The sequence below is a fragment of the Drosophila miranda genome, chromosome 2 (assembly GCF_003369915.1).
Source record: "Drosophila miranda strain MSH22 chromosome 2, D.miranda_PacBio2.1, whole genome shotgun sequence".
In the NCBI taxonomy this organism is placed as follows: Eukaryota; Metazoa; Arthropoda; class Insecta; order Diptera; family Drosophilidae; genus Drosophila; species Drosophila miranda.
Window position 1 is genome coordinate 8,125,651 of NC_046675.1, and position 27,478 is coordinate 8,153,128.

At 51.2% G+C, this 27,478-nt stretch overlaps 1 protein-coding gene across 9 annotated transcripts in view; it reads right to left on the minus strand.

The window, feature by feature from the left end:
• Window positions 1-639: 639 nt before the first annotated feature.
• Window positions 640-27,478, minus strand: part of LOC108155327 (synaptotagmin-like protein 4) — a 44,933-nt gene continuing 18,094 nt past the window's right edge. The window contains exons 1-13 of one of the 9 annotated variants that reach the window (XM_033390032.1): window positions 24,857-25,054; window positions 22,199-22,326; window positions 19,993-22,136; window positions 19,783-19,921; window positions 18,722-18,975; window positions 18,507-18,636; window positions 7,999-15,165; window positions 2,820-3,016; window positions 2,566-2,760; window positions 2,244-2,498; window positions 1,905-2,179; window positions 1,638-1,846; window positions 640-1,572 (exon numbers count right to left, since the gene is read on the minus strand). In XM_033390032.1, coding sequence (XP_033245923.1) covers window positions 1,421-1,572; window positions 1,638-1,846; window positions 1,905-2,179; window positions 2,244-2,498; window positions 2,566-2,760; window positions 2,820-3,016; window positions 7,999-15,165; window positions 18,507-18,636; window positions 18,722-18,975; window positions 19,783-19,921; window positions 19,993-22,136; window positions 22,199-22,326; window positions 24,857-25,011 — 11,400 coding nt within the window. In that variant the 5' untranslated portion in view covers window positions 25,012-25,054 and the 3' untranslated portion in view covers window positions 640-1,420. Of the gene's footprint in view, window positions 1,573-1,637; window positions 1,847-1,904; window positions 2,180-2,243; window positions 2,499-2,565; window positions 2,761-2,819; window positions 3,017-3,490; window positions 4,036-7,998; window positions 15,166-18,506; window positions 18,637-18,721; window positions 18,976-19,782; window positions 19,925-19,992; window positions 22,137-22,198; window positions 22,327-24,856; window positions 25,055-27,478 lie in introns of those variants that run through there. The other 8 variants (XM_033390030.1, XM_033390026.1, XM_033390033.1 and 5 more) reach the window with 8 other exon arrangements.

Here is a 27,478-nt window from a genome sequence, read left to right on the forward strand (position 1 = left end):
TAACCATTCCAAACACACACCATATCAACGATACATCATTCACATCTGGATATGATATCTATCTTTCTATCTTTTGTGATCCGATCCGATCCGATGCGTGTGTGTGTATAGTAATTATAACATTTTCATCACCAAATTTCAGGCATGTGCATTTTTTTTTGTGTGTTTCGAAAACATCGAGTATAAAAGACAAGCGGTATTTAGGCAACGAGTGATTCAGCAATTTTCTCTTTTATAAAAAACATCTTCTATAAATTTTGTCATGTTTTCATATTCATATTCATATTCGTATTCATTCAACGCTAAACATTATTCACGGTTATTCATGGTAAATATGTATACACTTACACCAAAAGCATTCATAAGACTCGTTTCTGTATTCTTAAAAATGATTTCTCTGAAACAATTCATTCAATAGTAGAGTAGTGGGTAAATTCCACAGTATTCAGGCTTGGAGGGAGGATGATATCATTGAGGCTGCTATGGGGGGGATTTGTTCGGATTTGGTTATACGAAGCTTTGCTGGTTTTGCACAATGTTTTCTGCGATATGTATGATGTCGGCGTAGATACTATATGCATATGCGTTTTGCTTACGATCTATGGTAAACGGAAATGAAAACGAAAAAGAAACAAAGGATTTACAAAAAATGTTATTTGTATTTCGCGCATATTATGGATAGTTATACATGGTACACTTATGTCTCGTTTTAACTAGTTTTAGTTGTAGTTATATTTTAGTTGTTGCTTTAGGTGCATACAGTATGCGAATTGCAAGTGCCTCTCAAAGAGGGAGAGGGTGGATAGAAGACACATAAACATAGTACATTGTAGAGCTAATATCTAGGCAGCCCAGCCTTGGGCTGCGTCATCATCATAGTTCTCATGGTGTTTTTGCTTACTGCTTTACAGTTTTTGTTTTTATCTTCTTCGAATAGCGCTGAGAACTGCGCTGCCGAGGAGTGCCATAACGTGATAACGCTTTGCTCTGGTTTTTGCCATGTTTGCTTGATTTATTTACGTCTGGGGTACGTGCAGCGTCATCGCCGTATTGAGGCCATATTCGAGTATTCAGGAATCATCCTCCTACAGTACACACTTAAACTTAAACACCTATGTAGCTGTGCTGTGGAGCTGTGCCACGTGCAAACAAACAACAATCAATTGATGAGGGCCATCTGTATCTGACTGCCCCTTGCCTTAGAACACTAATAATGCTTCTCAGAATCATCGTTATCGCTATTATCGAAGCTTAATCGATAATTAATACAATACAAATACAAATACAAATACAATACAATACAATACAATACAATGTTGTGCCATGGGCAAACTCTAACTGCAACTTTGTGGATTGTGGACTGTGGATTCTAGCAAATAATTTACTAATATGCAAGTGGGTGCGGGATCGGGGGCGGGGCCTATGGCAACGTGGCTCGAATGCCGTCCAGACTGGAGCGCAGCACCAAGCTGCCCTCCACCCAGAAATTGGGTCGATCCAGCATGTTCTGCCACAGCGATAGCTCCTTGCCAGTGGCATCCATCCATTCCACCTGGCGGCCAAAGCTGCGACCTGTTAAAGAACGGAAAGGTGGATTTAGTGGCTTGTTCGAAGCGGTGAAGAGATCTTTGGCTTACCCGTGCCTAAGGAGAAGCGTATGCCGCCGACAAACTCGTTGCTGGCCAGCCGATCGTGATCCCAGACAGTCAGCTCCAGGGCGCGCTCCGACAAGTCCTCCAGCGAGACATCCTCGTACACAAAGGTGTAGTTCCAGCTGGGATGCAGAGTGCGCTTCACCACTGGGGTCTTCTGCTTGGAGCTGCGCGTGCGGTCCGGCAGCAGATAACTGGAAAGGATGGGTCGTTAATGTATTCTGTGGGTTGGAGATTCGCGTTTGCACTCACCTCTTGCAGAAGGCATCGCAGCTGCCGTTGGCCTTGATGGGACTCAGGTGCTTGGCCTCCTTGACCAGGACATGCAGCTGTCCGCCCTTGGCACTGCGGTCCGATTTCGAGGCCACGGACTTGATGCTGCCCCCAAATTTGCGCAGATTCGAGGAGCTGCCCGTGAGGGAGGAGCCGCGCGAGAAGAACGACGACTTCAGATTCTCGGGGGGAATGTACTTGAGGCCCACGACAATGTCGCCTCTGTAGGTGGCCACCTCGTCGAAGGGTTCGCTCTGTGAATGATTGATCGCCTGTTAGGGATCAAAAATCTAGCTGAAGCTCAAAGGATGGACTCACCCTTTCTTGGAGGAGATACCACTGCGACTGGGGATTGTCAAAGACGCGTCCCTGCAGATTGACAGAGACCTCGCCCAGGAAATCGTTGCGCCCGAACATGTCCGAGTGCCAGACGGTCAGCCACAGGGTGCGCGACTCCAGGCTGGAGATGGGCGTGTGGAAGCGCATCGTCTCGTCAAAGATGGGATTGAGAGTGTGCTTCTTGACTTTGGTTTTGCGCTTGCCGGCCTTTGATTTATCCGGCAGCAGGTATACCTAAGGGGAAATGCCAGAAAGTATGAGTATATATGGCCAGGACACGAAGGACACGACGAAAACATACCTTCACGTAGGGATCGCTGCGGTTGCGCTTGGCATCGACGGCGGCTAGATCCTTGCAGCGCACCACATGGATCTCCAGAGCGGCCAGCTTATAGTTGTACTGCATGGCGAACTCCACCTGACCCTTGACCACCACAGTGCCGTAGCGACCCTCGCCGGCACCGGAGTACACGCTGGCCATGGACTCCGACCGAACCTGCAGCAAAAGAACATTCGTTAGGCTTTCATTTCGAGCGAAGTTAACCTTTGACCTACCCCCAAAGAGCTGAGGCTGCTGCGGTTCTGATGCATGGCCACCAGACGATCGATGTCCTCGTCCGACTGCACCGGCCAGGCCTCGTTGGAGGCCCGCGAGTGCACGGGACTGGCGTTGGCGGTGGCCTGATCCGCCGCCTGCCGCTGTCCAATCACCGGCGAACGTGTGAGCTCCTCGGCGGCCACTTTGGCCTCTTCTGCAAAGAGAGAAAATTGTGGCATCAATACACACATCCAACACACAGCTAATCAATGGAAATTGTCAGAGTTTTCCACATCATTTTCATGTTTTAAGCCCCGTTTGAGAAGAGTGAAGATGCAGTCTGGGAAAGCAGTGCAAGGTGCATGCAGCAGCAGCCTACCTTGCACCGCTTCCCGTTCAAGATCGTCCTCCTGGTCGCTCTCCACGAAGTGGACATGCAGCGGAGTGCGACGGTGCAGGATCAGGGACATTCTGCCGCCAGGCACAGCAACAGCAGCAGCAGGCAGATCCTCCTCGAGGGTCTCCAGGAACCTATCGGAGTTGGATCTCAGGCTATCATCCCAGGTCCAAGCTCTAGGCTTGTGCCGCAGAGAGACACTTCGCAGCTGGGGATGGGGATGTGGATGTGGCTGCCGCTGCTGTGGCAGGCCTGGGGGTTCCTGAAAGTGGGTCTCCTCCCGCGGCTCACTTTGCTTGCTGGCCACTGTCTCGCGCTGCTTCATCTCCACGATGTAGGCCGCCACCTTGGCATCGATGTCGTCGTCCTCCTCCTCGGAGTCACAGCTGTACGCCTTGCCGCGTGCCCTGCCCCAGCGACAGCAGCAGAGACTCCGCTTGGCCTTGGCCCCTCCGCCTCCAGTGCCCCAGTAATCTTTGTAGCTGCGTGGGTGACGGCGCCGTTTCCGCCACCACCAGCAGGCGCCCAGCAGACGCCGCCACTTGGTTCTGCGTGGGCGCTGGCTGGGCGGATCGTCTGCCGGTCGGTTCTTGCGCATCCGATTGAGGGCCGCGTACTGGATCTTGCCCGCCGAACTGGAGGGCAGCGAGGAGCCAGCCGGCGTCGCCTTCCCTCTGCCATAGTTGTGCACCCGAGCCATGGGTGCATCGGTGGAAGCCGTCGACACAAAGGCGTTGTAGCTGGTGGCTTCTTTTGGCTTCGCTGCCTTTGCCGCACGCCGCGGGCCAATTAAGCGATTCACTTGTTTCATTTTCTCATTTGGAATTCGATTTCGATTTTTGGTGTCATCCGCAGCGGACTGTAAAAGTTTTTCGTTTCATTTGCCACCTCCGGCCACCACTTGACAGTTGTCGGCGGTGGCCCGAGGGGCATCTGGCATGGCATCACCGGAGTGTGGTTTTCGGTTGCTCAATTGGCTGTGCACTGTGCAACGGATTGGGGCAACACTTTGAGCGCTGTTTCGGCGCTAATTAGAAAGGAAAAAACCCCTATCCATTTCGAATGTTTCGACTAGATCGGGAAAAGGTCTGAGATATGGCCAGCCCATTTCTGGTTCGATAAAATGGTTTGCGCCGCCTATCAGTGTATTTGAAATCTAAAGCACTTTCCGTGCCGATAAGACCCTGTCAGACCCTTTGATAAGACGCCTGGTGACAATCTATGGCTCCCCCCGGGCCACGTAATTGGACTACTTGATCGCCACTAGAGGGGACCTGGTAATGGCTATTTGCATGACCACTCTTCGAGTGGCAGACAGCCAGGCAGGCAGGCAGTCGAGCCATTTAATTAAGTTGGAAATTAAAGACAGCTCTCTGGTCTCTGGTCTGTGTGTGGGCGGGCGGCCCTGAACTTCCGTCGAAACAGCCTTGAGAGGTGGTGGGCGTGCCGAAACTGAAGGTGTGAAACGATTTGGATGGAGGGCTTGGCTAAAAACAGATAAACAGACCCACAAAAGTGGGTCATATTACACCCAACAGTGGAAGGGGGATTCGTGGCAATCCGAGAGTGCAATTAAAGGGACAAAAATACCCCCATTAAAAGTTTGTTGGGGTGCTCCCGATGGTATTTGAATTTTCTTTATGCAGTCACGATTTGTTGACACACAGTACACATCGTATATATTGTGGGTATATATCTCTCTTCATGCCATTCGGACAATGTTTTAATTTTATTTTACGCTTCTACGAGCGTAATTTCCGCTATGGATAGCCACCGAGCGATAAACGTGAGTGGAGAACGGAAAGGCAGACACCCAAAAGTACCGAAAAACCCACTTCACTTTCACTGGCTCACTGGTTCGACTCATCGACGGAGTTAAGATCGGAATTCGCGGCGACTTGTAGAGCGCATCGCGTTGGCCCGTGGCTCCAGTCCCGTTAGACGAGGCGCGGCAACTGAACCAAGACCGGGAGCCAGTGCCAGAACCCCCTCTTGGTCAGAAATCTAAGTTTTATTCAATTATTTAAATATTGAACTTTGGGGTCGCTGTGGGGCGGCGCCTGGCCAATGAAAGTGCAATTAACAGCCGCACGAGAGGCAGATCCAAAAAGAGGGCGGCCAATAAAATACTCTGTGGAAAATATTATAAATTATCGTTGAGATGGGGTTCCAGCGGGTCTCTTATTCATTGATTTCTTATAGTGAGTCTTGACATCTGTTTATCATTTATTGTAGGTCTGCTTTGAGCTGCGATCATCCACAGATGATCCTGTCTTTTGGGGATAGAAAGGTGTTCTGCTACTACATTTAACGTTTAAGCAAAGACAATATATTGGTAATGGTAAGATGCGTAACGACCATACATTTCAATGGTACACGGGGATTTACAGCGTGTCTTTTAAGCTGGCTTTGGACCACAAGAGAGCGCTCAAAAGCCACGCTCAGCACAGATCGATTCCCAGCGAATAGATCTCTTCAATAAACACAGATCGACCCTCGGTATTCCATCGCTACTGACCATAAGTGTAACTGATAAAGAACTAAAGATCCCTCTCTCTCTCTCTCTCTCTCGTCTGGCATTTCTGGGTATACCGGGTATATTCTCTAACTCGATCTCGGAGGCATAAAGGTTAATTGAATTTGATGGCCAAACGAGCGCCAGTCGAGAGTCGAGCGTCGAGAGATGTCTCTTACAGGGTGCCCATGCCATGCCATGCCCCTCTTTGCACCGCAGTCTTTGGCACTTCCGCCATGGCAGCGATAATTGTAGCTCGGTTTTATTTGCATAATTGTGGAAATTGTTGTACGGCAATAATATTGCATGCATTGCAGTGCAGTGCAGCGCTCTGGTGGCGGCTTTTGTTTTGGTGCAAAACACTTAAACGGCTGCCGGATGGGCACGGACCTGGACACACCAATGGAGCCCCACTGCTGGGGCTCTGGGCCTGGCCATCATTTCCGCACACCCGTCGCAACGCTGTGGATGCACTGATGCACGAAAATAAATATGGCAAAACCAGGAGGGAAACTTCGCTTTTGGCCAGTGTCAAATGAAAACATGAATTGCCAAATGCCCAATGGAAAATATATATAAAAGCAGGGACAACGAGGCTCTTTATCAACGTCAAGAGCTTAACTCTGAACAAGTATTATTATAAAGAAGTTCAATATTGTCGGGGACGGAGACAGGGAGAGGGGCAAACTATTTAATTGTGTTTTGGCCAAGTTGCCGTAAAGACAAACGATTTGGTCGAAACACTGAAACTGTGTAAACAAAGAACAAGGGGGAGGGGGGCCGCAACCAACCGAAAGACCGAAACTCTGGCTGTTTGAGATGGCCGCGTGAGGGAATATTATTTGCATTCGTGACAAGGCCATGAAAGATCCAAGTATCCAAGTATCTTAGAGATGGATTCTTGAACGCTCAACAATTACTGAAATAAAGCGAAAGCTCCTCGATTTCTCTTTTAGTTTTCTCTAATAATATATAATTATGGCAACGGCTAGATGAAAACTTCATCTAAAACCATCAGCCATCAGTAGAATTTCCACAATTTAAAAGATTGGAAATGGAAGAAATTACTAATAGTCGTATCTCCCCAGGTGTGCCCTCGGCTTGGGGACTTCCTCATCAGATAGACAAAAGCACATGTGTGTGCACAGCTCATTCAACCATCCCCTGGCCCCCAACTCTAGGGTTCAAAGCCCCGCCTGCGCCCAGTAGTGCGGGTTTTTGAGTTTCGAGTTCCATTGACCAGGAACTGTGTGTGTGTGTAGTATAATTGTTGGCCGCAAAAGCGAAAACAGCTTTTTTTTGGCTAAATTTAATGAATAGAAAACAACAAGAGACGCCCCCGCCAAGCGGAACACAACTATAACCACTCCACAGGGACACACACACTCGTACAGCCACAGATACTTCTACAGATACTTCTACTTGCACCTCCACATCCCCATCCACGTTGTTGACGACGCAACAGTGCGAAAATCGGTTTAGAAGCCAACTGGGGCTATGACTGATGGAGACGACCAGAGAGACTGGAGGAGAGCTCAATATGGATACAGTTAATTGACCTTGATTGGGTTTATTTTGGGGCAAAGCAGCTGTCGGCGGAACCAAATGTCTCTCTCTGTCTGTTTCTTGATTGAGTCTTAGAGTGTTTATCATCGCCATGCTGATGGCCTTTACTGGCCAATTCCTAGCAGAATTTTAAGCTGAAAGAGCTCGACGAGAGATCACATTCCCCGGAGGTCTATTAACAAAGACATTTTCTAAGATACAAAGAATGCCAAGAATGGAAAAGATTATTCTTTCTCATGTAATACTGGAACAATGATTACAAACAGAGATGGGTCTTAAGAAGCAGTCCGGCAGCAACAAAAGAACCCCTTACCAAGGGAAATAGAGTCGAGTCAGGCACATGACATGTATGTTGTTTTTTCACTATTATCTTTAGCAGCTTTCGCTTGTGGGTCCCAGTCTAGCATCAGTATCAATATTTCATCAGTATCCAAGGCCGTCATAGTCCCAGACCCATGGCTCATGGTTATACCCTTTCCCTAGGATAGCTGATCGTTCGTACTCTTCTCCAAGTTACATCTCATTTCACGAATAACATATACCCTCTTCCTTGGAGAGTAGTTTTTCAGGAATTTTTTCATTAAGAACAAAGTAATTTCATAGCCAGATATTTGACCTGAGCAAACGCTCAGCCTGTGCGTGTGTCCCACCCCAAGGCTGAAGGTGGGGCACATCCACCCGCAGGATATTCAAAGGCAAACATTAAACAGGAACTCACCCGCTGACATGTTGAGACGTTTGCGCGCATCGCGCTTCGAGTACAGGAACTGGAAGCCCGCACCCAGCTTTTTGCTGCCAGAGCCAGAACTGGGGCCACCTGCAGCCCCTCCCATTCCTCCGGCGGCACTGCTGCTGCTGCTGTTGGCAGCCGCGGCCCGGGCTGCCAGGCCTGGCGAGCGATAGCGTGCGCTCTTGGCGCTGCTGGAGGAACAGGAGGGTGTGTGGTTGAGGGCACTCTGCGACTTGGTTTTGGGCGTGCTGGTGATGGGCACCCCGGCCGCACCCACCGAGGAGGTGGGCAGCCGGGGCAGGGAGTTGGTGCTGGCCACTTGGCCGCCGCTGGTCAGGCTGCGGGGCAGGGTGGAGCGGGCGCCGCTGAATTGGCTCTGGGCGCCACCCTCATCGCTGGAGTCCGTCTCGTAGATGGCATCCGGGACGCTGGAGCGACGCACATCCTTGGTGGAGTCACCGCCAAGGGAGGAGCCCGCCGAGGAGAGCCACGGCTTGGCCGGAGAGGCCTCCAGCTGGTGATGGTGGGCGTCACCGCCGCCTATGCTGCCGCAGGAGCGGACGCGGTCCAGCTGCTCGCGGCTGAGGCTCTGTTGGTGCTGACTGAAGAGGAGGTCGCCTGCCGATCGGCGCTTTGCCACTGCCAAAGCGGACGCAGACGACGAGTTGTCCCTGTCCAGTTGACTCAGCTGACTGAGCCTCGTTCTGCTGTCACCATTAGCCAGTAATGCCGACTCAAAACTGCCGCGCCACGAGAACCGCTCGTAGTCGCTGGCCACGCCGCACTCCTCCCCGGCATTGTCTCCGGGTGCTCCGCCTCCAGATCCGGATCCTGGTGCCGATCCTGCTGCATGATGCACCCCAGATGGATGCGCATGGCTGTGCGTGTGGGGTCCGTCCAGGAGGAGGTCGTGGGATCTGCTGCGCAGCTTCAGCTGCTTGATGGGCATGGCCCGCAGCTGCTCCTCCACCTCGTCCTCCTCATCCTCCGTCGTCGTGGCCGAGATCTTGGCCTGCAGTCGCCGATGGTGACGCGCCTGTCCCTGGCCCGTGGCCGGCGATGGTGTGGGGGTCTCGTTGCCGCTGCTCACCTCGTGCATCAGGGCCACCAGACGGGTGCCGATGTGTTGCATCACCTTGGCAAAGAGCTGTGGCGAACGCTGCTCCGTGCTGCCCGTTGCCTCCTGATCCTGGTCCTCATCCTTCGCCTCCATCTCTGCGGACTCTGGTTGTGTCTCCGCTGCGGCGGCACCCACGGCCACCTTGCTGAAGGAGGCCACCAGCTTCTGGTAGACCAAGGCGGTGTCTCCGTGCAGACTTTGCACCTCGTCCAGCAGTCCTCCGTCGCCGCGGTCTCCCTCCTCGTCCACCTCGAACTTGTTGATGATCTGCTGACAGCTGGCCGAGATCTGGGCCTTCAGGTGGCCCTTGCGCTCGCCGCCCTGCTCCAGATCGGAGCTGGTGTAGTCCGAGGAGTCGTACGAGTCCGACCAGGTGTCCTCGCTGCTCAGGTACTCCACGATCTCGCGCACCTGCTCGTCGTTGATGCCCGGCACGGTCTTCATGAGGCGCGTCAGTTCGTTCTCGAAGTAGGCCAATTGGGCGGGTCGCGTCTTGGCCAACTTCCGCTGGGAGCTGGGCGTTGTTGTGCCGGTGCCCGTGGGCGTGGGGGGCGTGGTGGGCTTGCTCTGCTGGGCATTGGCCGTGGCCACGATGAGCGTCTTGAAGAACTGCCGCATCTTGCTCATCATCAGGTTGGTCTCCTCGTCGGAGCTCCAGTTGTTGAAGCTGTCCTTCCGCACCAGATTCGAACTGGTCGTCACGGGAGGCAGTACTCTGGGCCGCTGGGAGGACCCTCCGCTGGCCGACGCCGAGGTGCTTGGCAGCTCCATCTTCGCCAGACCGAGTGCCGGCGCCGGCTCTCGATCCTCGCTGATCTGTTCGAGGGCGGGAGTCGGAGATTTCGGGGGCTCACAGTCGGGCGCCTTCAGCAGGTCATCGTTGCTGCCCACGAATCCGCTGTCGCGGCTGTGGTGGTGCTGCTGTTTCTTGGCCTGGCCCTGGCCCTGGCTGGAGCTGCCACCCATCGATCCGGGCGTGGGCGTGCGGCACTCGGGGAGGGTCAGAGTCAGCGCCAAAGCCTCCTCGTGCAGCTTCTTCTCGTCCAGAGAGTCGTGGCGCTTGCGCAGCTGCTTCTTCCGCTTGATGGTGTCCGAGGAAGAGCCATCCGAGGCTCCGGCATTGGCCAGATGGATGACGGTGTCGTCGCATCCGGCCTCCGACTCGGAGGAGTCCTCCACAGCAGTCGTCGTCGTCGTGTTGGTGGGTGCATCCAGGGTGTCCGTCTCCGGCAGCAGAAGGTTGTCCAGCGAAGAGTTGTGGCTGCGTGGCGTGCCCCGGGCTCGAACCAGGCGCTTCCTCCGCTGGCTGGGACTGGGATGGCCCTCGCTATCGCTGCCCACGCTGCCGCCGCTCTCGTCACTCTCCGCCTGCTTCTCGGCGCCGCTGAAGCCCATGAATCCGGAGAGGAAGTACTTTTCCAGGCGCGACGAGGCCAGATCGGTGGCACTGTTGTGGCCCCCGTCTAGGAGCTGCTCCTCGTCGTGCGGCAGCGAGTCCAGGCCCTCGGAGCACTCTGAGCTCACCTCCGAGGCCGTGTCGTCGCCCCTCGTGTCTATAGAGCTCATCACTTTGCCGTCTCCCAGGCCAAAGAAGAAGTACTTCTCCAGCTCGGAGGCACTCAGGCGGTGATGGTGCTGCAGGGTGCGCTCACGGCGACGCTCGGCCAGATCCGAGATGGAGGCCACCTCGCTCTCCTCGCAGCTCTCCTCCACGATGGTGTGCAGCGTGAAATCGATGGCGGATCTGTTGTAGCCGCGCAGCTCCTCCTCCCTGTCCATGTAGGTGTGGCGCCTGTTCATGTCCCCATCCCCGTCGGCATCCTCGGAATCGGTGGCTGTGGGGGTCGTTGTGGCATTGCTTACATTCTCATCCTCGTCATCGTCCTCGTTTTCGTTTTCGTGCTGGCTCAGCTCTTCCACCCAGGAGTCGTCGTCGGCCAGGCCATCGTCCAGGGAGTTCTTCGGCGCCGGCTCGTTCAGGGAGTCAACGCTGTACGAATCGCGCGATGATTCCCGATCCGAGCCCTCAATGGCGCGAAATGACTCACCGCCAAATGAGTTCTGGCCAAAGTTGCTGCTGCTTTCGTAATCGCTTCTGGCCTTCGTTAGCGTTTCGCTCGCTGCTGTTGCTGCACTTTCGTTATCTTTTGTGATCATGACCAGACTGCGATACTTGGCCGAAAGTGAATTCTTGGCAGAGGGACTGGCACTGCCCTCCACCTCCACGGGCGACGTTCTTGGGCTGGCCGTTGTCGGAGTATTCAGGGTATTCGGACTCGTGTGTGAGCCGAATATTCTGTCAAAATCGGAATCGCTGTCGTTTTCACAACTTTCGAACACACGCGGCGACGGGGACGGCATCGGCGGCGGCGGACCATTCACATTCACTACGTCACTGTCTTTTGTCTTGTGTGCTGCGAAAGCGTCATTATGGCCATTATCGTTGTTGCTTTTAGCAATACTATTATTATAGTTGTTGTTGTTGTTGGGGTACAACCGTGTGCGAGCGTACGGCTCCTCCTCGACCGCAACGTTTAACATTTCATGTTCGAATGACGAGCAAAGCGACTTCAGTTCAACTTCGAAAGCAGCATGGCCCTGAGCAGCAGCAGCAACAGGTAGGCGAGAGCGAGAGAGCGAGCGCGAACGTTCGGTACCGCTCTCTGGCTCTCGAGCACCAGCAAGTACCTGTTCAGGTGCGAGAGAGTTTTTTTTGCATGCTTCGCTGCATTCCTCCTCCCCCTCGGCCGCCGTCGCCTGCTCTGTGTGCACAGCTGTTTGTCGCTCTTCTCCGATTGCCTCTCCTGCCTTCTCTTCTGCCATGGCTGCCACCACTTTATTATCGTTGTTTGCTTTTACCTGCTTCTGGCTCTGCTGCCTCTGCCGCTGCTGCTGATGGCAGGTAAACCCGAGAGTAGCCGCTGCGGCTTCTTCGTTTACATTGTGTTTACCCTTCGCTTCGTTTGCGTTTTGTTTCGCTGCTTCTGCTTCTGCTTGTGTCTCTCTTTCGCTGCTTTCGTCATTAGAATTAACATTTACAATGATTTTCCGAGAATGGGAAGCGGGTGATGGTGAGGGTGCGGGTGCGGGTGGATTACCACCTGGCGATGACCAACAACCCTCTGGGCCGCACTCTTCGGGCTTCCCCTGAAGGGTGGCAGCCACAGCAGTGCCCATGGACGTGGATGTGGAGACCAGGTGATCCTCATTGATTTCGGCCACGCCGCGTCGCAGTCGCTGCAGCTTCATCTCCAGCTGAGAGTTTTGCTTGTGCAGCTCCAGCAGCCGGTTGACATCGTTGGAGATGCTGTGCAGCTCCAGCTCCAAGTCGCAGCGCTCTGATTGCATCGGCTCCGCGTCTGGCAGAGATCGCATGCCGTGCAGCACCACGCCGTCGGCGTCGTCCGTCTGCCCGCCCACCACCACAATGCAGTTGGCAAGCTCATCGCTTGAGTTGGCAACGCGGCATCGTTCACTTTCATCATCGTCGTCGTCGTCGTCGCTGGCGTAGGCATTGGCGTTGGCGTCACGTGCAGGTTGCTGTTGCTGTTGCTGTTGCACCTCCTCCTCCTCCCCACCCAGGGGTGCTGCCTCGCCCAGAGGTTTCACGTAGTTCAATACAATGCCGCAATCTGTGCGCTCTGTGTCCGTATCGTTGTCGGAGGAGTCCTCCAGATTGGCCTCCGATGAGGAGAGTGAATCCCCCTCCGTGGAGGAGCTGCGTCTGGCCCTGACCCGGATTCCAGCCTGTCCCGGCTGGCGGTTCACGATGAACACCTTGTTGAAACGTCGCCGTTTGGGCCGGCGATCGGCCACGGTACCCGTGTCATCCGAATCGCACGATTCCGAGCTGGAACTGGAGTTGGAGCTGGAGTCGCTGCTGCTGCTGCTGTCGGTGGTGGTGCTGTGATGGTGCATCGGCTCCATCTCCATCTCTGGCTCCGGCTGTGGCTCCAGTTCCGCCTGCATTGCCACTGCCACATCGTAGCTGCGTTCCACCAGCTTGCGTGGGCTCTGTGCCGCCTGATCCTCGTCGGCGCTGCCGCTGCTGCTGCTGCTGGCCTCATCCGGACTGCTGGCCGCATAGCTTTCGCTCTGCAAGTGGCCCACTGCCCCGTGCGACTTGTGCTCCTCCTCGGACATGGTGGTGGCCCTCGCTCTAGCACTCGCACTCGCACTCGCCCTCGTACCCGCTATAAGTCGATTGGAGGACAAATTCTTGGCAATCGCTGTGGCACTGGGATTGGGATCTGCTGTTGCCTCCTCCTCTACTAGGTGCTCTCTAGGCGCGGCGGCAACAATCTCGGCATTTTCAGCATTTCCAACATTTTCGACTGCAAAACGAGTTATGGCCGAAGGAGCCGCTGCCGCTGCCGCAGCCGCAGCTCTAGTTGTTGCTGCCGCTGCCGCTGCCGCTGCTGCTGCTGCCGCCGTTGCTGGTACTTGATTTTTATGTATATTCGTTTCGTCTGCTGCTTCCACTTCTTCTTGGCTGTGGCTTTGGCTCTGGCTCTGACTGTGGCTCTGACTGTGGCTCTGACTGTTGTTTCTGGCCAGGTAGGTTTCTGTTTCTGTTTCTGTTGTTGCCGTTTGGGCTTGTGTTTGCTCGGTTTCGCATAGATTTCGGCTGTGGTATTTGTGAGCGGTTGCCTCTGTAGCATTCCCCTTCAGCTGCTTATCACCAGCAACATGTGTCTGGGCCGCTCTGGGCTCTCCGCTGCCATTGCCGTCGCCGGTTTTATCATAGACATTACACAATCTCCCCCCAGTGGTGGGCGTTGCGTTTCTGTCGTCCGTTTCGCTGTCGTTGCTCGGACGTGGATGTGGATGTGGCTGTGATTCGACCGGTGGACGCGCTCGCTGATGCTCACTCGACGGAAGGCGCGACGATACTAAACTTGTTGGCTTTGAAGCAGTGCTGCTGCTGCTGCTGCTGCTAGCCATTTGGGGCTGCTGCTGCTGCTGCTGTTGGCGCTGTTGCAACGAGTTGGCAGCCCGGGCTGCCGGGCAGAGACAGCCGGTCAGTGTCTCCAGGCTGCGTCCCGCCGCCGTCCCGTATCCCGACGTGGTCGAGGAAGACGACGAGGCAGTGGAGCACAGCGACTGCGTCATCAGGGAGCCCAGCGAGGCGCTCAGTTCCGGCGCCGAAGACTTGAAGCCGGCCAGAGCCGAAGACTTGAAACCGCCCAGTGCCGCTGCGGCCTGCCACAGCTGCTGCAGCGAGGCGGCCAGCGGGTCGTCCTGCTCCAGCAGCGGTCCTGCGGTGCCCGGATAGTCCAGCTGCCAGTTCTGGTAGGCGGACATGGGCACGGGTATGGGCACGGGCACCGGTATGGGCACATACTGTGGCTGTTGCGGCGGCATTGGCGGGGATGGGGCGGAGGCACTGCAGCCACAGCGACTCGGAGCATGATGATGGTGGTGATGGTGGCTCTTTAGGAACCGCGTCTTGATGCGCGTCTTCATGCTCATCGGGTGCGGGGGCGGCGGCACAGGGGGGGCTGTCTGATCGGAGCTGGTCTGGGAGCTGCTCTCCGTGTGCAGGAGAAGCTCCTCGTCCGTGCCCGTGTCGCTCTCCCGGATCCGGGGGCAGTAGGCGCGCAGCTGCTGGTGGCGTCGCTGCAGGAGCGGCGAATCACTGTCGCTGGAGCGGCGTCGTATACGTGGCGGCGGTGTGGGCGTGGCCGTGTAGGCAATCATCGTCGTGGTCGTCGTGGTGGAGGCTATCATGGACGGCTCAAAGTAATCCCAGTCGCAGTCCTCCACATTGCTCACGATGCTGTGGCAGTGGTGCGTCGAGCAGGAGGAATCCGTGTCGTCCTCCTCCTCTTCTTCCTCCTCCTCGCGGCAGGAAGACGACGAGTCCGAGTTTAGAAATACGAGCTTGAACTCGTCCGCTTCGACGCTGTACTGCGACTGCTGCTGCTGCAGGCCGTGCGATGTGCTGCACCTGTAATCGAGTTCCGACGACGACGACGTTTCCATGGCGTCCATGCCGCTGCTGGTGTCACCGGAAGCGGTCGGCAGCTGCAAGGCTGTAGTAGAGGAGGGTGGATTTTCGGGAGTTTCAGTTTCTGTTCCGTCTCAAACACTTTGAAGTTGACCAGCACCAGCACCAACACCAACACCAATAGAAATACCCAATACACCGACAAAGAGTGACACAGAATACGGGTTACCATTCCCATTCCCATTCCCAGGTGGAAATACTGGTTACGGTTACAAAGGGGTGGGTGGCAGTTGCACTATGCTCAAGAGTGCACCGCCACAGGCCAGAGTTACTTACAGAGACAGACACGTGCGATGGACTACGAGTGGTGGTTAGTGGCAGCTTTACTTATGTCTAAAATGGGGTTAAGCATGGATGGTTTTTCTGTTAGTACACATTTTTCCAACCCCAACTGGAATATTGTTATCTACACCGGGAACGAGAGTGTGCTCGAAATAGTTGTAGAATTTTATATAATTACTAAGCCACAGGCTATTGAACATCAGATAAAAAAACAACTTTCCCCCTCGTCTCTGATATTTGTAACTTAAGTTTCAATTATACCTTGAATAATGCTTAAAGAGAAGTGTGAATCAAACCAGAATCGATTCCCATTTGAAATTTAAACAAGATAAAATATTGATAAATTTTTAAAGATTGCTCCATGAAAAAAAGAACAATTCAACAACGATTCATTAGATGCTAAAACCCTTTCCTCTCGAAATTTCGAAATTTGTTCCTTCAAACGACTTTAAGCTCCAATCCTTAGAAGCAATCACTAGAATGGATATAATCGGCCCTAAATTCGTTCTGATTTCTATTTCTGATATGAACCAAGATGCCTAATAATTTTTTATTAATGGCAAAGTAATTCATTTAAAATTCTTGACTACATTTACCAGATAACTTTTAACTGCTCAATACTACTCAAAAGAACGTGTCTTTCAGCGTTTTACATTAACCAGATCTAGATACGTAAATTTAAAAAATATAAGAACTTTTTGTGAGTCTTTTATCTTGTTAGGAAATATCTAAAGCTTAAAAGTGTGAGCTCAAATGAAATCTAAAACGATATGAGGCACGTATGTAGATACGTAATTTCAAAATTTAAAGATAAAAACAAGTCGTCGGCTATTCGCATATTCAACTAAAGTCTTGAATGCTGGAATGCAAATTTTGTACGAAAGAGTTTACTAGAAATCCGTACACCCAGAGAAAAAGGCCCTAAAATTGTAATTTATTACTTGGGATTTCCGAGAGTGGAAATATTATGACTGAAGTGATTTCACTTGCATATTTGTTTAAAATATATTTCATATTTAAATAGAATATTTCATATATTTAAATTAAATAAAAAATAATTTCTAACAAATTTTAAATCATTTAACTGAAAGTGTTTTATATTTAAAAAAAAATCAAAGTGAATTTAAATATATTTCTAATAAATTGAATATAAAATATTTCATTGAAAGAGTTTTATGTTTAAATTTAAATCGAAGAGAATTATATTTAATTTCTCTATTTTTTGTATTTATAATTTCTTTTTAATATGCCATTTTTCTTTCAGTGTGCCCACTATAAAATACCCTGCCATAAGGAACTGCCAATGATTGGCAAAATAGTTTTCAAAATTAGGCAGAATTGGAAATAGGAATGCACTTATATGCGCATGCCAGATATCCATAGCTCATAGGCACAATTTGACTGCCACTTAAATCAATCAAATTCCAATAAGGTTGTAACAAGTTGCAGAATCCTTGTGATGGATTGTGATTGTTTGCCACAAGGACTACGACTGAGCTGAACGGGGAGGAGTACTAGCACACATTTGCCAAAAAGCTTTTAAAGTTTCCAACGTCATGTCCTACCCCCCACCCCCCCATACAATGTGCCTGCGCAAACAAAAACTGCACAAGCCAGTGCTTGTGCATGCACGCTGTGCCGATCGCTGCCAGCCGCAAAGCAAATATTTGAACTGTGCCTTCCCATGAAACTGAACTGAACAGAACAAAACAGAGCCCTTTCCTTGCTCTCGAAAATTGCTCTCCTTCTCGCTTGAAGGGAGAGATGATTGGGATAGGGCGAGGTCGCTGGAGAGGACTGTTAGGCATTCACAAAACCCACACAGACACAAAAGGTGCGCGAGATAAGATTAACGGTACAGAACAGTTTTGACAGTCGTGGGGCGGAAAAGGCTTTGGTTTGTCCGTGGGCGAGACAACGGCCTGGGCCTCTATTCGTTTCGCTGACGTCGTCATTGGCGTATGTTTGGCTGACACTGACGGCGGTCACAGGCAAGACACTGTCTGACTCCCACAAAAGCGCCAAATTGAAACATAACAAAAGGCGGCAACCCCAGCCCCAACCGCAGCATCCCCAAAGCAAATTCCCAAAAATCCTCTCATCGCTCTCGACGCCTGGCTGGGCTGCCTGGTGAAGTGCGTGTGGGCGAGAGAATCGAATCGATATATGAATTGCCAGAAAAAATTATCCCACCAGCCGATGGTACAGTTTTTGTGTGTTTTTTTTTTGTTTATTTCTGCCCTTGTGTGCCAAATCTTTTGAACCGCGCCATCACGGGTCTTAAATTTGTTTGCGGCTTGTGGCTATGTCGCTGATTGCTTTAAAGAAATTCCCAGCTAGAGACAAGATGGAGGGCCCGATGCGAAAGCAGATGCGAAAATGTGTTGCATACTTTGGGGAGCGCCTTGAAAAGGGGCAAAAACTATGGCATACTTCTAGGCTGCGCCCACCCAAAGAAGCCAACTAATGGGCGAGGCATGCAAAGGGTCTCGACGGCAAAGTTCTTGTCAAGCTTTAAAGAGGGAAGTCGTACGAGTCTTTAGTATTTAAAGTAAAAGAGAGGAAAGTAGAGAGTAGGGTATCAAATGACTATAAAAAAACAGAGAAGGGGAAACTATGTATATACACTCTCTCGTTCATGTTATTAGAGAAAATAGGTTAACAATTTGCCCTCAGTATTAGTATTATTTATATATGTACATCAATTATGTGCAGATCCAATGAATTACAGTACGATTGGATGATTATTAGGGTACATTCGTTCTTGGTTTGTCTTGTGCTTAAATAGCTCTATTTCCCAAGGGCAGTGGGAAGCATCCTCAAGGAGGAGGACAATGACAGCCGAGTCAAGTGCCATCCACCTTCAGGGCTCAGTGGAGGAGCTTAATTAATTGAGCGAAATTAGACGAAAAATGAAACCCTTCACAAAGAGTTTGTTAGTCAGCGGCCCACCCTCCGCATCAGCATGAGCATCAGCATTACCATCACCAAGTTAATTACGCTCCCAAGCACACAGACCAAAGTTAATACATATACAAGGATACATGGATACATGGATACATGGAGAGGGCTATTAGTACTAACCTTCCTCGGCGGCCTTCTCCTTCTCCTTTTCCTGGCGGCGCTGCAGGACCACTTTCTTGAAGACAACGGCTGCGGCCTCCACTGCATTCTGCAGCTCCTGTTCGCCCAGTTTGCTGGTATGGGCGGCGCCCTAATTGAAACAGGATAGACGGGGAAAGTTTCCCAGTTAAGCCTACTTGGGTCCACCAACTCTCTTTGATGCAGGAGATACTCACCGATGGGGCGTTTGCGTCGCTGGCTTCTGTGATGGCCGAGGACTCGAGGGATTTGCCGTTGGCCGGCTGTTCCGTGCCCGTCCCCGTCCCCGAACCGGACTCCGGCTGGGGCGGAGACTGAGGCTGAGGTTTCTCCTCGGCGCTAGCTACTGTGACGACAGGAGGAATTTCTGTTTTTTTCAGACGCATGGCTAAATCAGAGTTTCTATGCATAAGCTGTTGATGGAAGGAGTAAATGTGCTGGGGCGTGCTACCTGTGGGGTGGTTAATGGGGAAGGGGTGCAAAGCATTTATCAATCGGGTGCCGGAACAAGCTGCTGCTACAAAAGGTTCTACCAGAGACCGCAACAAATCATTATCAATAGCTGTGTACTGTACTCTCTATAAAGCAAGCAAAAACTACTGGAATTCGTTAATATTATTCATTGTACATATTGATTCTAGTTCGAGTTGATGGATATGATGGAGATGAAATGGAAAGGATCGGCAAGAACTGATTGTGGGTCAGATATATAGGCCATTCTTTGGCCTTTACGATGTGGGTAAATGAATATATTCTTTGACTCGAGGTTGGCCCTAGAGGCAATTTCTAGATGGCCATTTCATAAATAATATATGTTGAAAAGTGCTCCAATATTGTACTTTGTTTTGCTTATTTGTTTTCTCTAATTATAGATTATTGAATATAATATATCAGAACATGTGTTACTCGTGATTATTTGTATATATTTGATATTTATCTTACTATATATAGAATATATATGAAAATGAAACTAAAACTTTGGTGCAAGCTACATGGATTGATTGTTAAATGTCAATCCTTGTTTAAGGGAACTACAAAATATCCGCTAGGATAGTAAATACTACAAAATGAATAGTTTATACATGAAGTATGATGGTTTTTTTTAGTTTTTTTTTACTACGAATCGAATGTGCTGGACCATGAAAATATGCATGTAAATCATATGGAAATCATTGCGGTCTCTGGGGTTGTTCTACAGATGCGTGAGAGCTACTGAGAACTGAGAAGCTGAAGCAGAAGCTGAAGCTACGTGACTCACCGTCCTCTGCCTCGCCGATGCCTGTGCGGCTGTTGCGGCGCCTTGGCTGGGGTATCTTCGAGATGCCACGCGACTTGTCCAGAATGTCGGCCAGCGGTCGGGGGCTGGGTATCTTTGAGGTTTCCAACTTCTTTGGTGGCTGCTGCGATGACAAAAGCGGGCGGGTTAGGTGGCTGGATGATGTGCGGGAGAGCCCCAAGGAATACCCACCTGAGTGTCCTTCTCGGGATGCGAGAAGGAGCGACGTGTGACAGGCTTCGGAGTGGTCTTGGCCCCCGAATCCTCAGACACTGAGCGCATTTGCTCCGGCTTGCGTCGCTCGGCGGCATGCACGTCCAGTGTGGCGCCTGCTGCGATGGAGAAACTTTCGGCCACTCCGGGGACCTCCGCCTGGGAGCTGAGCTGGGCCAGCTCCTCCTGCTGCATTTGCAGCTCCCGCGACTGACGGCGACGCAGCCGGTTGTGCATGAGCGGGGTGCGGGGCAGAGCAGCCCCTCCGTAGAATCCCTGCGGAGTGCTCATGTCCGGATAGTAGTTGGACACTCCACCGCCCACACCAATGCCGCCCGCACCGAGGCCTCCGCCACCGCCATAGCCGGAGTCGGCCAGGACATTCTCGGCGCTGTAGATGGGACGCTGGTGGTGGGCCTGCTTGTAGCTGCCGTCGTCGGAGCCATTGTTGTAGATGATGCGCGGCTCGCTGCTGAAGCCCGCGTTGTAGTTCTTCTCGTACTGCACCTCGTCGGACTCGAGGAAGCTGCTGGAGCTGTCGCCAAAGTAGTCGACGTACTCGGGCCGGCTCTCCAGCTCCTCGGTGACGTCGGGGAACTGGTGGAACTGCTGCTTGGCCTCCCCGAAGGTGCGCGACCCGTGCTCCTCCTTGAGGCAGTCCTGGCGCACCAGACGGCTGGGCGAGCGGCTCGTCGCCCTCTGCACGGTGGGTATCTCCGGCAGGAGGCGCCGGTTCTCCACATGCGTCTTCGCATTGGAGTACTCCTCGTTGCTGTGGCTGCGCACCTTGATCATCTTCGAGTGCGGATCCCGGGTGTGATGGATGTTGACGCTCTGGCTGCTGGAGTACTGCTCGCCAGCGCCCACCCCCGTGCTGGCCACGCTGCCGCCGCTGCCCAGATCCGTGGTGCCCACGGTGGGCACATTCTGCTGAGACAGGAACGGACGCGGATTCTGCACGTTGGGGAACAGGAAGTTCTGCTTGGCTCGCGGCGAGATGGGCATGAACTTGGCGGGGGGCGTGGAGTGCACCGTGAGGGTGTTGCCGCTGCTGAAGGCCTCCGGATTGGGCAGCGTCTGCTGGCGCATGAACTCCGGCGAGCGGCGATACTGCGGCGAAGTCTGGCGCTTGGGCGGCGACGTCGGCAGCAGCTTCACGTGCTGCTCCGGATTGGGAAGCGTGGCCTGGCGCGTCATCCGTGGCTTGGGCAGCGGTCCCGATCCCGGTCCCGGTCCTCCCTGTGCGGGCTGTGTGTAGTCCAGCTCATCGCTGGCCATGCTCGAGGCCTGCGACTCGTAATTGAGGGGTGGCGCTGGTCCCGGGCCGGACACCGACACTGGCGGCTGCTGGGACTGCGATGCCGGAAGATTGGCGGTGCTGGGCAGCAGCTTTGTGCGGTGGTAGGTGCTCGGCGGCTCCGGGAAGGAGGTCTGGCGCATGAAGGGCGGATAGCGCTGCTGCTCGCCCGGAGACCGCTCCGGGGAGCGGCTGTAGCGGTTCGGGGAGGTGGACATGTAAATGGCTGGCGTGGGCTGTGCTGGCAGCGTTGACTGTCGCCGCACCTGCAGACGGTGGTGCGTGGGCGTGACCTCCAGCTGCGGCTGCTGCTGCTGCTGCTGCTGCTGCTGCTGTTGTGCGTAGTTGTCGCAATCTCCTCCTGCCCCAACGCCCACGCCCACACCTACGCCCACTGTCACTCCGGCTGCCGTGTTCATTTGGATAATGTCGTCGCTGTTGTAGGCCCCCGGATAGAGCGGACTCTTCTGATGCTGATGCGGCGATGTGGGCGCCGTGAGGTTCACGGAATTGTAGTTGGCCAGGTTCGAGCCACTTCCGCTCAGATTGGGGTCGTTGTTGAGGGTGCTCGGCAGCGTGGACTGTCGCAGGACCCGACGCCCCAGCTGCCACTTGCTGCTGGTCGTGGGCGTGGCAGTGCCGCTGTTGTAGCCGAGCCCGTGCACCGGACGGGGCTGCTGCGGCAACTGGTGCTGATGCTGGTGCGGCTGGTGCAGGGTCGGATAGCTGCCAGCGGACTGGGCCTCGATTAGGTGCTGCTGCTGTGGGTACAGATTGTCGGCCACCGGCTGCTGGGAATTGGGATTGTTCGGGTCGTCCTCGGGGTCTGCCGGAAGTGTAATCAAGCAATGAGAAAGGATGTGGATGTGAATTCGATTCGAAACTCACTCGATATGGTCCAGGAACGTCGCATGCTCTTCCTCAGGGCATCGCTGGTGGTCAGATGGTCGACGGCGCTGCAGGAGCCCACGGCATAGGCGTCCTTTATCCACTCTCCACTGGCGCTCTGTATCTCCCTGCAAGAACAACAACATTGCCATTTGAGAAACCAAAAAACATCGACAAACATTTCCCACAAGTCAAACGAACGAAATCAACGTCTGCCCCTGTAAGCGGCACAAGGCAGACTGACTGCCGCACCGAATCGTCTGCGGCAGCCACCAAGAGCCGCAGCAGCAGCTCCAACACACGCCACCAACACAGCGAAGCGAAGCTCCGGAGGCAACACAAGGTGTGATGGAAGGGTGATGCCAAACACACACTGGCTTGGGCCTCCAGAAAAATTGCGTCTTGGGAAAACTCTTTAGCAAAAACCTCCAGTCGCAAAAACTTAAAATAATATTTAATAAATAAGATAAATCCCCATGGACATCAAACGGAAGTAGGAACCGAATTTAATTCATTTTAATCAGCAAATTTTCATCGAAAAATACTCCAACAGTAAATCCATGCAGTGCCCTTTTCATAAAAGAAATGCCAAACAATATCTTTAATGTCAGTATAAAAATCTTTAAAAGTTTTTGGGTTAATTAAGTGTATTGTGTATTCTCTTGCAATATAATCTGCCCATAAGACACTGTGCCTTGTCGGTTTGATTGGGGGCGAAGCAGTCAAACTGAGGCGAAGACCCTCAGTCGTTGACTTGTAAAACAAATTCCAACAGCAGCCGCAGCAATTGACGCCTTCCATCGACTTCTCGGCTAGGGGTTGGGCTCATCGCCGTCATCGCCATGGCTGCCATGACGCTGTTATCCAGCTGCTGCAGCAGACGCAGCCAAATTTGGTGTGCGTCATCCGTGTTGACAGTCGATTGGCTCTGGGAGGCGTGAAATGGCAGCCACCTGTAGGCGACCTGATGAATTCTTGGCTCGGGAAATTTACATACACCAGCAGTTGGCCAAGATTTAATTACTCAAATGTCTGCGTCTTGGCCTTGCGCACTAAAGTACAAGCACGAGTATTTCTCAGTTGCTTTTTTGGGGCTTGGGCTTGGGCTGGGGCTGGGGCTGGGGCTCGCCCATTAACACTGAACTCTCCTCTGAGCGTGTGGGGGTCGCAGCATCAGTTGGCAAATGCTGGCCGAAGTTCAGCCTCTGGATGAGCTAATACTTTTTGTATACAGGGCGTATGCGTAATGTTTAAATGGGGAATTGGCACAGAGTGCAACTTTAACGGCTTGAGGAACATTGTGGCACTGTTGCAACAATATAGGATGATGTATAAGCTCTTGAAACTCTTTGTACAACACGGGATGCCCGTTGGGATCGAAGCAAAGCTCTTGCACAGACATATTCTCTTTTGTCCCCTGAAACACAGGAAACAAGGAAAATACATTTCATCCGACATGGGGAACGTCAAAGGTGCAAATTGCATTTCAAATGCGGTAGAAGTATGTTTGGAATTTTGTTGACCTTTTTGCATGTCGAATGGGCAATTAAAAAAGTGCATGCGATTACAAAAACAGAAACCAACAACGCTTAGAATATTCAAAACATTCGGGTAACGTAACAACACCAAAGAACAAACAAACAGCAGCCAAAAAAAAAATGAAAACCAAACAAAAACTAGCTGGAAATCCGCCACATCAGCCACGCAGAGAGCATCAGTTGACAAGGCCTGTCTGTGTGACACCTGATACGCCTGTGGGCTGCGGATACGTGGAAATATCCGCCGTATACCCCATCCCTCTCCCCTAAGCCAAAAGCAGCCGGAATCATGTTCGTTTGTCCATGCAAATATTTCGGATATTCTCTTTCTGAGAATCACCTTTCAATTTGAAGCGTCTGCATTTCCTGGGAATGGTTTATCTGGAAATGAGATCTGATAGTACCATTAGCCATATCCATATCCGATTGCATACATTGTTTTGCCAGCTCTCCTGAGCTTCGGGTGGCAATTTGAATGCACAAAGCCACATAGAGGGCTGGCGAAATTAGATTGCAACAATGAAAATTGCAACGTTTGCTCAACAATGTCGAGAGCAGGGAGAAAGGCAGGTAACAGGAATGAGGGCGAATAGAAGGCGACCTCTTAACTTGGGGAATATACGATTATCGAATACTCTCTTAAGTCAGATCTGTCATTATTATGTGAATTGAACCTTCAAAGATAGTGCTTTTAGGTCTTAGTGGGTTATTCGTTGGTCTTTTAGGATATCTTAAGATGCTCTCAATTCCGAAAAACAGGACTAACATGAAGGGACAACGTATTTGGTATCCCCTGCTTTCTGGGATAGGAACTTTTCTCAGGTCTGAAATGAATTCGATGCCGTTCTACCGAAGCTCTTCCCACAGGGTGTTCTTTTACCCAGCCGACATATAGAATACAAACACACACAGATACATGCCTTAATACGTGGGGACACAGGACACAAAGTTTGAATTTGTTGTTTAGTTCGTTTACGAGTGTGTGTGCGTGTTTTTGGGTTAGTTTACAGTTACAGAATGGAAATTGGAGATTGCAGATTGACAGTCACGGAGACAGAGAAAAGGCACACAGAGAGAGAGAGAGAGAGAGAGAAAGACAGAGAGAGGTTGAGAGACTTACATTTGCTTGTGGCACACCACGCACACCCAATCCGTGGTGCGCGAGGTGAACTCGCGACAGGCTTTGCACACGCGCAGCTTGCAGACGCGGCAGGGGGCGCCGCGGTTTGTGATGCGGCCCAGTTCGGTGGTGCAGCGAGCGCAGTGCCGACTCATGTCGTTGTGTGCGTTGTGGTTGTTGGTGTGTTGTTCGATCTGTTGTTGTTGTTGTTGTTGATTTTGCTGCATTGTATTCTGTTGTTGTTGTGTGGCATCGTGTGGCTGCACTCCTCCACCAACGACCTTAGCCGCACCCTTGCGCCTCAGCGAATACAATTCAGCGCGCAAGAGCCTGTTGTTGTTGTTGTTGTTGTAATTGTGGGGGAGATTGTTGTTGTTGTTGGTTTTTGTGGTAGGTGGTTCGATGGTCGGGTGGTTTTTGGTGGATGGGAGTAGACATAACATAATTACGTGACAGACGCATAGACATTTCGATTCGATTTTGTTGGTTAGGAAACGAAAACACGTTACAAAAGTTAACATGACATTTTGTTATCGAATTGAAGATAGAGACAGAGACAGAGAGACAGAGACAGAGACAAAGAGAAAGTGACAAGCGTTGGTGTGTGTGGTTTTGGTTATGGTTATGGTTGTGGTGTGTGTGTGTGTGTGTTTGTGCGTGTGCGTGATGTTGGTGTAAGTTGATGGAAAGAGACAAAGAATATAAAAAGAACACACAAAAAGTTGTCATTAGTTGGTTTAATAGCAATTGAATCGATTTTCGGAATGGAATTTGATACATTTTTGGTTAGTTTTGATTAGATTTATGCAGATTTCGGTACGATTGAGTGCAACATATACGATAATTCGGTTAATTGGTAAATCAATTAAAGTGTGCTCAAAACAAAAAAAAAAAAGAAGAAAATACATGAAATGCTGAGAGATTTTCAAGTCTGTTAAGTGAATTTTGGAGTATTCCGCTTGGACAGCCATCATTTGCTCAATTAATTACACCTACGCCAGGGCAGGGCACGAATCTCTGCTAATTCGATCAACATCTGGGCCTTGACAATGCTCCCTAATTGAACGCACATCCTGGGACTCGACTCCCCACTCCCCGCTGAGTGCAAATTATGCAAATGACGGACGTGTAAGTAAAAGTTGGCAGTCCAATTAAATCGCCAATCAAATGTAAGTCGATGCCCGGCTACCAAATTAAACTGAAGGCCGCTGCGGGTCCCCAGCTGGCCCATCCTTTGGCCAGGCTCAGGCTCAAGCTGCTTAATATTAACGCGCGGTTGGCAGGCCAGGGCCGTAAAATAAAACAGGGGCTGCCAAGCCGAGCTGCTGACACATAAAACAAATACACGGCCAGAGCACAGGCACGGGGCACATGTGTATGTAAATGTACGATATGCGTAAGTGTGATGATGTGTCAGTGAAGGAGTCACGCAGAGCGCATAAAAATCCAAACAGGATTTTGGTTTCTGTGTAAATTATGTCGGCACCCGAACAGCAGCAGCAGCAGCCGCAGGAACACCACTTTTTAATTATAATTTTATCTTCAGTTGAGCATCGGGATTCAAGTGAGAACGAGGAATGGAATGGGATGCGTGTGTGCTTTATTAGCGCCACAAAATCGAGCAAAGTCTAGCTGCCAGGCAACCCATCAAAGGAGCGAACAATGGCGCCCGGCAACGGTAACGCCAGCGGAAACAGAAACCAAGCCAAAGCTGTTGCATACTCTCAGGAGCACGCACACACATACATATGTAAGCAGCACCAGCACGGCCACGGACCACAGCCAGCCAGCCAGGGGGGGGGTGGAGACATGTTTTATTGGCCTGGTTAACGCATAAGTCCTCTCCTGCTCCCGGGCGGAAACTAGCTTTTCGCTCAATTCCTGCCTGGACACTGGCAAAAACTAAAGTTCTGAAAGTTAATTCAAAACAAGTAATGGTTGATTTTTATCGAAAAACCAGATTGTGTTCAAACTCGATGTTTCAGAAAGTCTTTTTTCTTACAGGCTAGTGCTCACTGGAGTCTTGGTTGATTGATTAATAATTTGCCTTTCTAAGGATAATTTGTGATATCCAAGTGCTTATTATTTTCATAATTATAAGGCATAATTTCACTTGTCTTTTCACATTGCCTGACAATTGGCTGGCATTCCCTTAAAAGGTGTCCCACAATTTTCATGAAATTCTAACAACTCTTTCATTTCAATAGGGTTTCATTTCCTTCCTCGTAAAAAACATTCGATTGTGGAAATAAAACAAAAAAGAATCAATAGTAATTCATACCATAAACAGTAGTAAAAAAACGCATTTTCTAACTAGTTTTTCCCTCATTTCTAAAAACGTTTTAATATTATAATTATTTAACCATCTTCGCCGAAATCAATTCCCAAACCAAATAGTTTTCCCTAATTTCTTGGCATACTTATTCTTTGTCCATTCCATATAGCTGTCATTAAAGCCATAGTTCTGGAAGCATTTTTCTTGAAAAAGAACTCATAAGAACTCTCATTTATTCAAATCTAGATACGTTTCCCTAGAGTGGAACTTGTGTTCTCGCCGTGTAGCAATCGTCATGTTTAATGCCGCCATCTGCTGGCATGTCAGGATTGCATGTTCCACCCGTA